Source organism: Alosa sapidissima, chromosome 15 (assembly GCF_018492685.1).
Source record: "Alosa sapidissima isolate fAloSap1 chromosome 15, fAloSap1.pri, whole genome shotgun sequence".
Classification (NCBI taxonomy): Eukaryota; Metazoa; Chordata; class Actinopteri; order Clupeiformes; family Clupeidae; genus Alosa; species Alosa sapidissima.
Window position 1 is genome coordinate 14,569,269 of NC_055971.1, and position 17,562 is coordinate 14,586,830.

The 17,562-nt window shown below is 44.5% G+C and overlaps 1 protein-coding gene across 2 annotated transcripts in view; it reads right to left on the reverse strand.

Annotated features, from left to right (window-relative positions):
- mtus2b (microtubule associated tumor suppressor candidate 2b) overlaps positions 1-16,294 on the reverse strand; it is a 63,539-nt gene extending 47,245 nt beyond the window's left edge. The window contains exons 1-3 of one of the 2 annotated variants that reach the window (XM_042062719.1): positions 16,151-16,294; positions 630-2,725; positions 1-218 (exon numbers count right to left, since the gene is read on the reverse strand). The exon at positions 1-218 is cut by the window's left edge and continues 8 nt beyond it. In XM_042062719.1, coding sequence (XP_041918653.1) covers positions 1-218; positions 630-2,534 — 2,123 coding nt within the window. In that variant the 5' untranslated portion in view covers positions 2,535-2,725; positions 16,151-16,294. The remainder of the gene's footprint in view (positions 219-629; positions 2,726-16,150) is intronic. The other variant, XM_042062720.1, reaches the window with a different exon arrangement.
- Between the last annotated feature and the right edge of the window lie 1,268 nt (positions 16,295-17,562).

Genomic DNA, 17,562 nt, shown 5'->3' on the forward strand with positions numbered 1-17,562 from the left:
TCCTGGTAGTGGTGGGTGGGTGGGCCGCCAGGGGCGGGCTGACTGAAGCTCAGGGACGACCTCTGACCTGCCATCATCATCCTGTTTTTAGCAGCGGGCTGCCTGACAACGGCACCCAGGCCCAACTGTGGCCGGAGGGCTCGGGGAGAGCGGTAGACACCGGCCACGTCCCCGGCTCCGGGAGGAGGGCCTGGGGTTCCACCTGTCGCCCGGCTCATCTGTGCGTGGATTAAACAATCACATCATTTTAGTATCACTGCGGAAACAAGCTGTTCAAAATACATATATGCCAACGAAAACAATTAGCATGAATGTACCGGTAAAGATATGTAATTAGAGTACACCAATAAGATGGAAGAGGGGTACAGATCCCAGGGTTTAAGGCTATTATCATTCTGCTTAAGTGATATCTGTTTTATGGAAGATTTATGCAAAATGAAGACGAAGCAGCCAGAAGCATTCAGAAAATCATGATTCCACATACATTAAATATCCCTCACCGTCTTATTTTGCCGGCCCTATCAGTGTAACATCTTGCTGTATCATGAGAGATGAGGCTCTTATGGAGAGACGTAATTAAAAAGATATGAAAAGTAAAGGGGCTTCCGTCAGGGGATCTAGGTTCTCACCTCATGCATGTACCTCTCGGGCAGCTCTCCATGAAAGCTCTCTGATTTGCCGGTCAGCTTATGGGGGACAGTGTAGCTGGGAGGTCGGATCCCTGACACCACCAAGCCTGGGCCGAAATAGCCCGTCTTCTGCATCTCCTGCTTGTATTTGTCATAAAGTAAGTTGGAGGAACTGAGGATGGTGGATGTCTTCACCCCTGTTGCCTTGGGTTCTTTCGCAGTTGGGGGACTGGCGTAAGGGGTCAGCCTTGGGGGTAAGGTGGACACTTCATACGGGCCATCGGTCACTGGCGGTTTCACTTGAGGGCTCTTCCTCACATACGTGATAATCTTGGGGCGGACGTTTTTCGGCTTTTGGGGTGGGGACGTGTTTTTGGTGGCGGGCTTGATTTCGGGCTGTGGGTGTAGAACAGCCTTGGGGATAGCGGTGCTGACCCCGACCTTGGAGGGGGGCTTGATGCCGCTGGCGACCCTCTGTGGAGAGTCGCTGCGCTCCTGGCTGGCGGCCCTGGTGCTGGTGGTTTTAGCAGGAGAGGAAAGCGGCCTTCTTTTTGGGGACCACGTGGTCTTGGGTGACGGTGGTGTGGCGGGTCTGGAGGGACTCCCCCAGGGTTTCCTCTTGTCCAGGCTGGACGGACTCGCACTGCGAGCTCTCTCGAAGGACGCCTGTTTTTTAATCAGGGGGGTGGGAGACACGCACTGGCAGGACAAACTCTTTGCAATCGGTTTGGGTGGGATGACATTCACATCGGAGGCTTCATCACTCTTAGCTGGTTTACCATTCACATTATGAGTTGGAGTAGCTGCCACCTGCCTTGTTGTACTTGTCTTTTTTGTGGAAGGGACTAGCTTGGGATGGGCAGGATGCTGCTCAAGTGAATGTGTACCATCGGAGGTCGTTAGCTTGGTGGGCTGGGGTTGGCTCCAGCTGGTTTTTGCATCAGTGGGCTGGTGGTCATCGTTCAGCTGCTCTCCTAGGCTCTGCTCGGCATCTGTGAGTTTGATGTGCTCCCATTTGGTATTTGTGACGTTCCTGTTGCTTTCACCGACGCCATTCGTGAGCAGACCTGAGCACTCCTCAGGAGAGCTTTGACCTGGTTCTTTCTCTTGTGCTTCTAGGATGGGCTCCTCAGGCAGAACTGTGGAGTTAAGATTCAGGTCGACCCCTGACAGGTGTGTTGTGCTTTCGGCTGTGGGAGCCGCGGCCCTTTGAGATCCACGACCCCTCTCTGAGATGGTGGAGCAGGACTGAGAGGCGATGGTCAGGTCCTCTGACAGAGTCCTGTACGGCCCAGAAGGAATGTGGCAGGACTCGGTGGCCTGCGATCGGCCTGCGTTGTCCAGGGCACTGGCCAGACTGCCTCCGAGGCTGGACACAGACGAGAAGCACGAAACGAAAATGTCCGTTTCCGAGCTCACCTCAGTCCTGTTGCCCCCTTTGCTTGGAGACGCCTGAGATGTCATCTCTGGCTCCTTCAAAACATGCTGCACACCTTTCGCCGCCTCCTCTGTACTGGACGTGCTAGCGTTAGCTTCATTGGGACCAGACTTGGACAGAGAGCCTGTCTCAGCCACTCCATCTGTAGTGAAAGCCTCATCATCCTCCTCCGCGAGGTACGCCTCCAGCTCCTGGCATTCCAGCATCTCAAACTCCGCTAACTCCGGGTCATCAAACTGGGAGTCCGTCCCCCAGATAATGACCTTGTCCTGCTCCTCAGTCTGAGACAGCAAGGGGGAGAAGCCCTCCACCTCTCCCGTCCTCTCCTCGTCCACCTGAATCCTGTTGGCGTTGGCGTCCCCATTATCAGAGGATACTTCTTCCTGCCGGTTATTGTTGCTGACTTCACCTGCACTGTCCTGTGTGTTCGATTCAAGCTGATTGACAGAGTTGTCCTTCAAACTCATGTTCTTGGGTCACTTTTTTTTCAAGCATTCACAGACAAAGCTTGCCTCGCCAGGAAATCCATTACGAGTTTGCTTGCTTGCTCACTTGGGGTCGGACACTTCACCTTTGCAGAGTCAGTTTGAAACATGTGTTTCATGGATTTTGATTGATGAGTGCTTTCTCTGGGTACATGGTGTCGGTGATCCCTTACCTGTTCAAAGTTACAAAACAAACAATTAGTTCCATTGTCTTTCAAATGAACACACACTGAATCATAAATTTCTACAACAATGTTAGCCCCACAAGTGGCTTGTGAAGCATGGACTTAAATCCATAACAAAGGATGAGGAGACACACTTAATGCAGCACAGTTTTTGAGGCCATGCTTCAAATAATCTTTCCATCCCTTTAGTTCACACCCCGAATACCCCTGTAACAAATTAAACAAAGTAATACATTAAATAATATAATAACTATAACTAGAAAACGCAATTCCAGGGAATTACCAGTGCATGAAAATGCAAAACATATGGTGTGAAATATATTGATAAAACAGATGATGTGCTAATTGGCAACCAACATGATGAGGTTTAATATAGTTGGAATGACTGAACTAGGTAGATGAGGTTTAATATAGTTGGAATGACTGAACAGTTAAATAGGTGGATAGTTTAAAAGGTTAAATTAATTGCGAGGTAGGCCTAGATGAGGTTTATTATAGTTGGAATGACTGAACAGTTAAATAGGTGGATAGTTTAAATGGTTAAATTATGTTGTGGACAGAGGAAACAGTTGAACAAGACGTGTAGTCTTATTAAGAGAATGAGACTGCATGCTTAAAGCCTGAGAAACTGACAGTTGATGCAGGTGGCCGGAACACCTGGCCTAGGATTCTAATTGCTTAAGTGCTCTATTATGATGTCATCAGCCCATGTGCCCGAGGCCCACGCCAGCCTGCGCCCCCCACCACAGGCCTCCGCGCCCGACTACTTCAACACGTCACACAACTCCTCACGCATGCGCGAGACCAGCTTCGACGTGGACATCCCGCTCTCGCACTGCCAGTTCGTGGAGAACCAGTCTATGGGGAAATTTTGAATTTTTTCAATAGTTTTTAATTAATAGTAAGACCTACGTAACATAGTTTGAATGAAGTTTCTACGTTAAACATTTGAAGCTGCATTAAATGCGTTAGCGGAAGAATAAGAATAAGAAGCCTAGGAAGAACAGTACAGTGCATTTTCATGCACTGTAATAACTAATTGATAATTCAGACATTGGGACTCTTCACAGTACCAGCTGTGTGGTGAAATGATACTCTGTGGTCAAAAGTCTGGACACTTAATGTTAGTAGTGGACAGGTAGTGTTTATGCAGCATAATCTAACTGTAGAAGATATAGCATAGCACAGATCCCTACAAACTCCCCCTAGCAACAAGAACACGAGTGCCACACTGGCTCGTCAGTGGACTGTTCCCCAAGGAAATGACAAACAGAAATGCAGAACTATGTCAGAGTATTCTGAAAAAGAAAATAAGGGAAGACCACACTGGTATTTTGAGTGAATGTATTACACCATTGCCCACACAAACCCTCACAAAAAAACACAATTATTTTATCTTCAAAGTGCCTCATCCCTTTCATAACTCAATTTTGGGGAAGGGCGGTAATCAAAGAAACCTACGCTAAGACGACACACCAAAAGAGGAATATGATTTTGACAGAAAGAAATCTTCACGGCAGCATAAAAGAAAAGATGATCTCAGAAGAGACCTGTTTCATAACACAAAACAAAAGCCCTTCAAATGTATTCCCCAGAGAAAGAAAGCAAAACTGTTGCGTTTATACTCAATGCTTCAACTCAATATATCACTTTTGCAGTCGTATAACTTCCACATTACATCATTATTGCAAAAAAGAGTCAATAAAGTATAATATGCATAATAAATAGTTAATATGTGTAGTTTGCTATAGACAGCATAATAAAATGGATAATCCTTCTGACATGACTAAACAATGTTCACTATGTAATTGGTTGGCCATTCCAAAAATAAAGATCCAATGCAATATCAAGACCTACTTTGCTTCCTACATGAGATGGAGAAAAGTAAACACGAGTTCAGTTTGTTCCATTTAATGATCTTGAAATACAGTATGAGTCTCTGGGTCAACTGACACACACACACACACACACAAACACACACACACACACACACACACACACACACACACACACACACACACACACACACAATCACTCACTCACTCACTCATTGTTATAGTCCTCTACAATAAAGCCTAGCGGATTATCTTTTCAACATTTTCCTCAAAGCTTTTTGATCTAACATTAAAATGTCAGATTCATACAGCCCACATTTTAGCCCTACTCCAAGACACAATGCATTTCATCTCAGAAATGAGATATGATATCAGCATGGCGCTGGATTCAGAAGGGATTCTCTGGATTTTCACCGGATGCCAGTCATCACAAACAGCAGGCACACGTAGCTGGCCAGTTGCCATCAGATAGAGTGGGCACAGCCTGCCCGCCTGTCTCTGGGCTTTGAGTGGGTGAGCAGCGGCCTCAGGAGTGTCATCACTGTAACCGTCCAGTTACTGTGGAGAGAAAGGAGGAAACCGGCTCACCTGGGTTTGGCTGGCTAATATCCATAGCTGCATCAAAATGGATAAAACCAGCAAGAGACAGGCTTAGAATCGGGTTTACAAAACAAAGCCAATTCATCTCAGGTGAAGTCCGAGCAGAGGTTGGTTCCATTACAACAATGCACAACACATGTTTAGAGAATCACCGCTAAAAGAGTTTCAATCATGAGTTCGAATCATGCACAGGCTATGACGAATGCTCTGTAATAGAGCGTGTCAGTCATCGCATCACAATGGCCATGACTAACTGTCTGTCGAGTAGGCACGTCAGTCACATGTAGTATGCCTGTCACCATGGAGTCAAAAGAATCACTGTCAGATGCACTATAGACTGTGCCCAGTGCACAGATACACCTTATCTACCACATTCACTTTCATGAATTTGAAATTAAATCAAGATAAGTTTGGATATCCAAGCATCTTCAGCCAAAAATTGTATGGGGGGGGGGGGGCACTGAAAAATCCTATGTTCTTTAAAAGGAAGCATGGTTTCAGGGGCTTTTAAAGCACCATGGCTTTATCTGTATTCATAATTCATGACTTTATGTGCATAACACTTTCTACACTATTTTATTGTTTGGTTTTTGAACAGACCTCTATATCATGATGATCCATGTTTTCAATCCTAATAAAACTGTTCTGAAAGATTAACATGTGGCAAACAGACAGAATTGTCTTCCAACTTGCCAGTTAGTGGTTTCACTTATATTACAAATACACAAATAGTATCACAGACAGATTGAAGGCCATCTCTAATTGCGCCAAAGGATAAAGATCCTCTGTGATGTTGACAAGGAGAGGGACTGAGGGCACTTCCAAAAAATCATGAAAGCAGCAGCCGGCGAGGCACATCCCTGATGCTCTGCAGCACTCATATCCCATTCAGCCCAAAGAATCTTCCAATTGACCTACTTATAACAGGAGCTCATTGGTCCCACTGAACATGCTCAGTCCTCGAGAAAAGCTACTTCTGCAGCATCTGGATACTTCCCCCTGTATCATACAATGTATTTGAGTGCAGATTTACATGAATACCTCTTTGATTATTAAGTAATGGATGGTATATTCTTTCTTTTTTTACATTAGCTATCAGTGATTCTCGATTACGTCATAGCAGACTGGTGTTCAGACTTTATTCCCATTGATTACTTCAGCCAATGGATTAGTTGAGCTGTTGAGAAATTACTGTGAGAAAGATCTGTAATAAGTGATATCGAATTGCTTTGTAAACTTTTGCTCTATTTCAGGCATCTGGCAAATATATTTGATGTAGTCATCAGCTGCTGGTAGCAGTCTTGAAGGTAAACACAGGCAGTTAATTAGATTGAACATACAACAGCCTACCACACAAATGAAAAATTCCTTTCACTATTAAGACTCTTAAACAGACTTCAGTTTCTAAACTCGTGTATAAACTCAGAATCAGTTGAACGAATGCCCACTCACTTTTTTTTAGGTTACACACACACACACACACACACACACACAACAGTGGGCCTACCACACAAATGAAAAATTCCTTTCACTGTTAAGACTCTTAAACAGAATCTTTTCTGTGTCTAAACTCAGACATCAGACATCAGTTGAACGAATGTCCACTCACTTTCTTTTAGGTTACACACACACACACACACACACACACACACACACACACACACACACACACACACACACCAAGGGGAGTAGAGCCCAGCAATATCTGAACAGGCATAACCTGAACCTCTGCATCAAGAGCTACGCTGATAGATCAATTAATCATGCCTAGGTGACAGTCCTGGCCACATCCTGGGACCAGCTCACAGTCGATTCTAATGCAGTGTCACGAACACGTAGCATTGCGGTAGGAGAGGCAATCCATCAGCGGCTCGTCTCGACCGAGGGCATCTCGAGTCTTTGATGCATCCTGCCCACTTGCCAGAACATGAGTGGACTTTTTGCCAGCAGATTTATGTGCACGACAGGGGAACACAAGCACACCAATTTGTCAGCAACATGTATACTATTTGGATAAAGATCAAAAGGCTAAAGAACCTGTGAACCGGCAGATGAAGCATTTGTTGATATTCAGCATGCCAGTTAGGAGACAGGCTGACTTTCCAATACACCACAATTCTCTGGGAGCACAATTCAGAGCCAGCAGACATCTAACATTCATTACAAGCAGTCAGAGGAAAAAGGCACAATTTAAAATGGAGGTGCTTTAACGGGGTTAGAGGCTCGACGCAGCGGCCTGATCGAGAGAAATGACATTCTCCCTGGTCCAATTGGTAACCTGCAGCGGCTGAACTGGGTCTGTGTGTTGATTTGTTTGGGGGGGGGGGGGTGACGGATGCATTTGGATACTCTCAAGTCAGCCTCTGCTGCTGATTAACAACAAATAGGGGCTGATTGCTCTTGCATGCACTCACAAATACACACACACACTCTCTCTATCTCTCTCTCTCTCACACACACATTGACAAATAGACACCCACACACACACACACTGACACATAGACACCAACACTGCACTTATAAACATGCACACATGCTGGCAAACACACTCAAAGACACATTTGATGTCCATTGTCCAAGCTATTTTCTCTTAATCGAAGCGAAACATTTCTAGTCTATCAGGTCATACAACACAGCCTCCCCCTGGCAGTCTGCTAAATGTAAATACCATCCATCTTTACATTAAAAGCCTCCCCTTCATCAGGACTTTTCAGCTAGAGGTGAGCACACACTAAGCAGTAAAATGGGTTCACACTGGGCACACCATATTCAGCAGAACTCAGCTCAGGCCCGGGGGCAGGATCAGGCCTGCTCTCTGAGCTAGTCTCCCCCCACAGAGCACACACACTGTCCTGCATGCTTTTGCAATGGGTAATTACACCTCCACCTTATCCAGGTCATAGGAGTATACATTTGAAGTATTTAAGTAAGTTTGTCTTTACTCGGTTTCTGTTGCTATGGATCCAACAACTATTGGACAACCCAGTCTCAATCTGTGCACCTCATACAGATATTTTTACAACATGTAAGTGCATCTTCCTCTCCTCTCTGCCCCCCCCCCCTGTCCTCCTAATCTTCCTCCTCCTCCATCCCATCCATCAACTGCTCATCCCAGCCAAGGTCACGGGGGAGGTCTGGGCATCGGTCCTCATTCCAGATGCCATCTTCCTGCAAAAGACCACCGAGTGTATCCTTGACTGACCTCTTTCTGGCCCATCAATAAAACATCTTCAGAGCCACTATGGAGCCATTATGGTAGAGGCAGGGTCTGTGTCTATGAAATGGCATTGCATTTCAATCTGACTATAGGCCTACCATTCAACACTCATGCATTAGTCCTCCTAACCAGCATTCCTGAAGTGCTTGATTGCGTTTTCTGCGGACACTGAAAGCACAAAAGACTAGAACTTACAGTTTAATGGCTTTGGACAAAAATAGATCAATTCAGAGATAATTTCAGTGTCTCACCATCACTGCAAAATGTTATGTTCACAAAAATATTTGTATGAAAAATACCTTAATTCTTATTTAATTATATTATTATTATTTTTTTTATCCATTTTTATGGTTTAATGCACACTGAAATAAAAGCCAGAACTACAGCCAGTGTAGTTGGGTAAAGCACTGGGGGAGATAGAAACAGTAAAGTGCACTTGATGTACAGCCCTGTGCAGTAAATACCTTATACAATACATCTATTTTTATTTTGCTGTAATGACTTCACTTCCTCCTTAGGGGAGCTACTCAGACACTTTACAGCTGTCAGTTTCTCCCGGGCCTTCACACCCACTTCAGCCTGGGCGACTGACCCCCTCTCCTCACACATGTCCTCTCACCACTCCTCTCCTCGTATAAATCACACTCACTCGTCCCCAGGGCACACTTCCCAAGACTGGAGAGTAACTTCTGATAACCCAGCTGTGGCTTTGCACCTCTGCACTGTATAGAGAGGCGCAAGACGGACCACCAAGGAGCTCTCGGCTCTTCCTTATCATGTCAGATAACACATGTAAAGACTTCAGTCTATTTATATGGATGCATTTTTGAAATTACCCTGTCCTGTCAAAATATAACACCTTGTGGATCTACCTCACATGGGCATGTCTACATCAAAGACACAAACGTCACTATGCAAAACATGCCTGCATGGAGAGAGGTCAAAAAAAGGGCGATAGATCTAAAGATGACAGTCACACAGACGGGGCATCGTCATGGGCACTGGGCTTGTTTTCGACCTTCATTTTTACCAGGAACTTCGTAGTGATTTGCTGACAGGACACTTACACCAGCTCATCTCATGGGCATCACACACACACACACACACACACACACACACACACACAGACACACACACACACAGACACACACACACACAGAGTATTGACCTCATTGCTCTCACTTGCAGGAGTACTTGGAAACAGGGCTTTAGATATATGTGCGACAAAGCCTTAGAACACAGACCGTACTGGCCCTGCAGGATGCCAGCCAAGTGAAACAAGTGCCACCTCAGCACTGCCTCAACACCGTGCTGGCTAATCAATCAGAACTCAGTTAACAGACCCTGCCCATCCCACGGCCCCCATCCTCCGTGCAATCTCTGGGCATGACAGCATACAAGATTATGTTACACAACATAGTCTCTGTCTCTCTCGCTATTATTTTGAATTTCCCCTTGGGGATCAATAAAGTATCTATCTATCTATCTATCTATCTATCTATCTATCTATCTATCTATTCTCTGCTTGCTTTATTTCTTTTCACCTTTTTTGTGAAAAATGAAGAATCTGATTGCTATCACTCATTTCCATGGTGGGAAATGTCCCCCTAGGGCCCTGTGTATTTCGCAAAGAGCATTTGCAAACTCAATTTGCATAACAGCGCTAGTGTACAGACCATCTATTAAGCCCTTACAGCAAACCAAAATTGCACACCATCTTAACATGGCAGTCTATGAGCGATGAGTTCCTATTCACCAGGTTTTGGCCCAAGGCCCCCTTGCACACCAAGCATGCTGTGCTGCATTTAAACTGCAGCAGACTCAGGGTAATTAGACCCCTCCACTCTCCTTCCCACACAGTGAAAGCCGAACACCTGCATCAGTCAAGGCCAGAATCAATACAGGCCCAGGAAAATCAGCACAGACACCTATCTGACCAGTGGGCACTCCCCCCATAAGATGCTTCCCTTTGTGGACCGCTGTCAAGATCAATCCCTCTCTTTAACCGAGGGAGAAAAAGAGAGATCTGAGAGACCTTGGTAGGAAGGAAACAAGCAAGATGGATGGCTTAGACTGAGGCACAGTGCTGAGCATTGCTGTTGTTTACTTGTATTTGACACAGGCAGAGATCCATGCTGTAGTGACTTCAATATTTAAAATTCTGCTGGTGAGCCTTGTGAATGTCAAAAGGAGCTCTCTGCTACTCAAGACTTCCATGAATCCACGTGGAGCAGAAGAAGCAATAGACGCTCACAGACGGAGCACGCTACAGTCACCTCCATCAGCCTCTAGTCTAGGAAGAAAGAATCTGTGCTGCAAATGGTTTCTAAAAGCGCCCATTTGAATGCATTAGCCCAGTGAACGGAGGCGGCAGCCAGAGAGAGGTTGCCAAGGGGACAGGGACCTCAATCTGTCAAGAGGGGATGGGAAGGGAAGTCTGGACCAGAAGCTTGGACCCTCTTCCAGGAAACCTCCACAGTCCATGGTGGTGAGTGGATATCCAATGTCCATTAGAGGGGAACCCTCCCGCGACATCTGTCTTTAAAGAGAAAGGTCGCTAGTGTCTGAGGTAAAAAATGGGTCTATCCGTTATTTCTCAGTAGTGAGATCTCTCTCTCTCTCTCTCTCTCTCTCTCTCTCTCTGGGAAGGGAAATCTCTATACTTCATATTTGGCTGAAGCTACCCTCCAATCAGCCATTCAATTTTATAATCTGACTTAAATGAAATCTCTTTTGCATCTATTCCACCTTGCCATTCCAGGCTCATTGGCAAACATAGAAAATATGTTTACAATGTAAAAATAGCCAGACATACACACACACTTGAGCTAAGCAGTGCATACTGTACGTGTGATGGACAAATTTTAGCAAAAGGACTCTCCATATTAAGTCTGTAGGCACACCAACTGCATTTTGAAACTTCACAAAAAAATAGAACCAACAGACATTTCAACTGAGCATATTGTGCCACAAAGGAAACTGCCATTTCAAAACATAAACAAGCCACCTGAGTTTTTTGTACAGCTCCAGAAACCTACTTATTAAGCAACTCCAACGCAGCTTAGCATTTTGCTTTTCACAGGTAAACAACAAGTGGTCTTACAACACGAGCATCAAGCACTGCAGCAGCAAACAGCACCTAGGCACTCTGTACTCGCTGAAGCAGCCCTCTGGCCAGGGAGTAGGGAACAAAATCTCCCCAATTGCCTCCATGCTGAGACCCTGTGAGGAAGAAGTTGGTGGAGGCTCTTGTCTGTGGTGTCCTCCTCCTCCTCTATCATGCCTCTCCCTACTGATGTTAGCCCTCTTTGGCACAGGAAGCAGTGGTTAACACACACACACACACACCCACAAACACACACATACACACACACACACACAAACACACACACACATACACACACACACACACATACATACACACACACACACACACACACATACACACACACACACACACACACACACACACACACACACACACACAGCATGCGTACGCTCCACTTTTTGCTCCCTCCCTTAATGCACAGCAGGAGATGGTTGAACGGGAGACCCCCTTCTGGCGACCGAGAGACAAGCTGATAGATGTCTCCCTCTCTTTTTCTCTCTCTTTCTCTCTCTCTCTGGATGTGGCACGCTCATGTCTACAGCACACAATGGCTGCCTGAGACACACACATACTGTACACACATGGCCGATCTCTGACTGCCTCCATGCTGCTGCAGCCTTACAAGATATCACTCTGGCTTTGGCGGTTCCTTCCTCTTTTCCTCTATCTCTTTTTCTCTGACCCTCTACTTCTCTCTCCACTTTCCTTTCTATTGTTTTTGTTCTGTCTCTCTTCAGCGATCTGTGGCACTCTGCTGCTGTCTGCAGTCTTCTTGTGTATTTCTTCCTCTCCTTTCTCCTCTCTCCCTTCTTCTGTCTGTATTTGTCCAGCCTCCTGCTCCTGCTGATAAAGAGGTTTTCTTCAGCAGAGGTAATTTACGGCCTTAACGGCTTGACAGAGTAGCCCCCCCCCCCCCCACACACACACACACACGCACACTCCCCCAGCCTGTGTTCAAAGCTCAAGCCCACAGCACCTGCTCACTAATCATACAATGTAACCTTCTGGGACAACATGGGCGAGTGAACCATATCTGTGTTGTGTGTATGTGCGTGCATGTGTGTGTACACGTGTGTTTGTTTCTATTGGCAGGTGTATCATGACATTGTATGTGTGTGTGTGAGCATACAATCATTGTGTGTATATATATATATATATATATATATATATATATATATGTGTCTAGGTGCATGTGGCATGTGTATTTGTGTGTGTGTGTGTGTGTGTGTGTGTGTGTGTGTGTGTGTGTGTGTGTGTGTGTGTGTGTGTGTACATGTCCGCCCTAAGCATGTCCCTTGTGACAAGCCCCCCTCCGCTCCCCTGCTCACGTGAACATTGATAACGACTGCTGCGTGGTCTCTGGGCACTAAACTGGAGGAGGAACCTCATGAAATATTAAACAGGGGGCCGCACCCCCTTCTCAACCCCACCTCCCCCCATCCTCCTCCTCTCTCCACTCAGCCTCACCCCGTCTCTGTCGCCAGCCCTTCATCACCTTTGTCTCCTGGACCAGCCACTCTCAGTCAAGATGAGCAGCAAGTCAACAGCCTGTTACAGCTCATCCCACAGCAACACTGTGCTAAGGCCCATCCCCTCAAAACCAGAGAGGAGAGATCTTCTCAGCACCCTTTCATCAATAGCATGCATAAAAAATAAGCCAAACAAAAGCTAATAAAGAAAGAAATATTATGGGAATTATATAAACATTCCTTAAATTATAAGATTATTCATGTCTAGTACTGAAAACAACTACGTATAAGAATATCATAGAGCAGAAAGAATATTTCTTATAATAGAATGATGTGCCTATACAACTACAACTGTGTAACACAGTGACCTGTGTAATCCATGAATGTGATAGAAACAGCTAATTCAGTGTTATGTAAGAATATTATACACAGGCAGCACAATGATGACCAGTGGTTGTACTATATTTGGTCACTTGTTACAATACTACAAGAATGAAGGGGAATATTAAAAGGGAATGTGAAAGGAAACAACAACAGAGAGAAAGATGGACACACTGCTGAACAGAGAGATAGGCCTACAGAGAGGAGACTGGTAGAAAAAGAACAACAGTGAGAGGGGCTTAAAAAGATATGGAGTGGGAGAACGAGGGAGGTTGACTGAGAGAGAGAGAGAGAGAGAGAGAGAGAGAGAACGGAACTAACAGCTTTCTAATTATAGCTACACGTATGTGTTTTGGTATTTCTCGACAGGCCGGTCCTATACTAGACTGGCCACTAGCCGCTGACATTCCCGCCGGCTGAATCATTGTTTTGTGGATGAAAGTAGGAACGTGTCTGCCTGTGACTGTGGTGGTCTGCCAGCTGTGAACTCCTGCAGGCCTGTAAGGCAGCCGTGCTCCCTCCATATCACTGCAACAGTTTCAGTGAGCCCACCCCACAAGAGAAACAGCTCATGGACTGTGTCCCACTTGCTAAAGCAACCTAATGGCCACCAACAGCACTAGTCATGCCTCTGTTTTGGTGATAGCATTTATTTGGCACTCTAAAACATTTCCAGCACTGATATTTCAATTCAGGGAATTATCCCTATGCTCAAGACTAAATTGACTTTCACCTTTTCTTTTTAGCAAAGACATTATTTTTTAATTAGTTTATTTTTAATCCTTTCTTCAAGATTAAGTGGTAGAAAAAAATTGTTACTTGCTACCTTCACCTCAGCAGCGGAGGTAATTAATGAACTCAGATAATTACCTGCTGGACACAAGGCTGTCAAGTTGACTACCAGGGTCCAGGAGGAACTCTTGACACAAACCATACTACAATAACAAATACCCTGCCTTTCCCCAGACATAAAAAATGTTTCGCCCTATCTGGGGCACGTCTCAGGCCACCTGTCCAAGAGCCAAACACAGAGGAGGGGGGAGACGGTCCTGTCCTGCGCCTGTAAGCTTCACAGCTTCAGAGGTGAAAAATGACCAAAACATGACCACATGTCCAGACCTGATTCATGCGGTTTGCGTAGTTCCTACGTTTTTCACTGGCACAGCTCAGTTCCTGCCTTCACTCTCTACCGCAGATGCAGAAACAGTGACCAGAGTCTGTTGCCTTGGGAATTTTGACACTTCTTTCTAGGCCACACTGTCTGAAATTATTCTGCTCCCAGGCAAATCCTAACACTGAAAATTAATCAAATATACCCGTTTTTCCCTGTACTTATAAATATGCTGCATTTGAGAGTCAGAATGTCTTCGCCAACATTATAATAATTTTATCATCATCAAAGAACAGATTGGTGGTTTTCTGCAGTACAAAACAGACACAGCCGTCATCCCCCAAAAGCAACATTACCATCGAGAAAAACAAAACAAAAAAACAGTTGAATTTCAGTAAATGAGCTGGAACACCGTTTTGAGAACATCAAGTTCACCTTTCTGTGCACTCTTAGAACCGCGCCATTGCCTTGGCAAATTCATTTCTCACAAAGGAGTCTCAGCATCTATTAATACAGAGAAGCGATTATGAAAATGGGCCTATTACCACTGCTTCTTTCAGTAATTAGATGAAAAGGCATAATTTGCTCACAGAGACATAGAGAAAGAGAGGAGAAAGGGGGGGTTCTGTGGATAATGTTTTTGGGAAATAGGGTGATGAAATGTATGAGAGTGTCCAGAGACCTTTTCATGATATTTCCATGTCTTATGCATTACTTGATACTACTACTAGACAATAGACTAAACCTAATCCTTTATCGTATAAGTATAACTTAAAACTACATACTAACTCTTTGTGAGAGGTTGTCCATTAACTATTAAATTGAGTATACTGAGTTTAGATTTAGTCAGATAGATATCATAGCATGTTAAAGCTTAGATTAGAGGGAGGAACTAGTTCTGCTAACTAAATTAAAACTTCAAAAACGACAAACTTTAGAATTATGAATTTGCCATTGAAAAATCCATTGAACCACACAGAAACTGTCCCCGAACTGATACCATTCATGGCGGTGTAAACCCGCAAGCACATAGTAATACTGAGCAATAGTTCTGCTAAACCTCCATCATGCATGAGATTTCGTGTTGGTATGGGTTCCCTTAGGCATGGACCAAATTAGCCACTAACTAGTCTAGGACGCCACTGAACATCCCTTCGACATGGCTAACGTGTTTTTCGCCTTACTGAGAATTATGACAGCTTCAGTGGCATGGACAACATGCAGCTTCTCCACACAAACACACTCACGCGCGCGCATGCACGCATGATTGCCAATCATGGATGTCTCAGGTAAAGAAGCAAAAAATAACGATAAACACATTAACATAGATACAATGTACCAATTCAGTTTTATACTTACACAAACAACAACGCCAGAGGCTTATCGTTGAATCGACATTTTAAACATAAGATCCCTACTATAATCAAAAGCTATTAGCACAAGGTGAGCAGATTACATTTTACCTGCGATGCGTCACTGCATTAAAAAAAGCATACACGTTCAACAAATGTTTAGCTAAAAGGAGGTGATGCGCATACACCAGTTTATCTTGCCTTCACAAATGCGAGATTGTCTGTTGTTTTCTATCGGCTCGCAGAAAATCATATACCATAGGCTTTTTTTTTATTTAAATAATACTGACATTTGAGCACCTTTTAGAATGAATGCGCTATGACAAAGGTGTGACCTACCAGCACAAGTAAACAATGTCGTTGTCGTAAACGCTCCGCGTCCACTTTCAATCTCCTGTGTGAATGGTACCAAGACAGAAGGGCAGCATCACGAGAAGACGGGGAGGGAGAGGCTGGAGAGGAGAGGAGGTGGAATGAGAACCTATAGGATGGTAAACAGGCGGGAGCCTTCCCTGTTTCAAACTGCCATTTTACAGTGAGCCTCGAGCGCCTCGCTCAGGTAGTTCTGAGGTTTTGAAAGACTTACACAGTACATTGCACCATGTGCTGGATTACCATACTCCAGCTGTGCACAGAACGCAACTACATTAAAAATATGCATGAGATTTAATTCTCAGGGCATAAATGGCAGTAGACCTGCTTGGCACATTCTGCTGAATGTGCTATTCACTGACAAACAGATGTGTGATGGCACTGTAATCATACAGGTTATTCCCAATATTGCATTGCAACAGGAAATCGTTTGCTACCATCAGTTGAGGAATGATCTAGTCTAAGTGTCTTGGAAGCTACAAATGATACAGGGCAATGACTTTCATCACATTTCCCTACTAACTTAATCTAAAGTTGTATTTGAGTCTACATGATGGTGTGACTGCTTGTTAAATTCCAAATTTCAGTGTTAAATTTGTAAGCTCTAAGAATGTGCTAATTATGTAAACTAATACAATAAACTATGAATGACAATAGGTAGCTGCATGCACCAGCAAACTCAACCAACTCCAATATACTTACAGTAAGAATGTCACTACTGAGAAACATCGCCATCTAGTGTGAAGTAAGTATAAGTATATACTCTTTTGATCCTGTGAGGGAAATTTGGTCTCTGCATTTATCCCAATCCGTGAATTAGTGAAACACACTGTGAGGTAAAGCACACACTAATCCCGGAGCAGTAAGCTGCCTGAAACAACAGCGGGGAGTGAGGGGTTAGGTGCCTTGCTCAAGGGCACTTCAGCCGTGCCTACTGGTCGGGGTTCGAACCGGCAACCCTCCGGTTACAGGTCCGAAACACTAACCAGCAGGCCACGGCTGCCCCTAAAGCAAGCTACCACACCTCCATTAGGTTTGGTTTGGTGTGCCATTACCCTTGTTTCCTCTTCAAGCATAAAAAAAAACGCCAAACAAACAAAAATCTTCATAAGATATTTATTTACAGCAGTAAATAGCAACAGTAAACAGTTATTGCAACTGAATGACACAACATGACAATTTAAATGGTCCAAATTTGAAAAACAATACATGGGGTACACTTCATAACAAATATTCAAGGGGGCATCTAATAATTTTAGGCATGTGTTGATCACAGAATGATATAGCGCAAAAGAAACACAACTGTGCTAACTTATGTTGACAAAGATTGTCTTAATAAATTTAGAATTTCTTTAAACAGTGTCACATCATTAACAGCC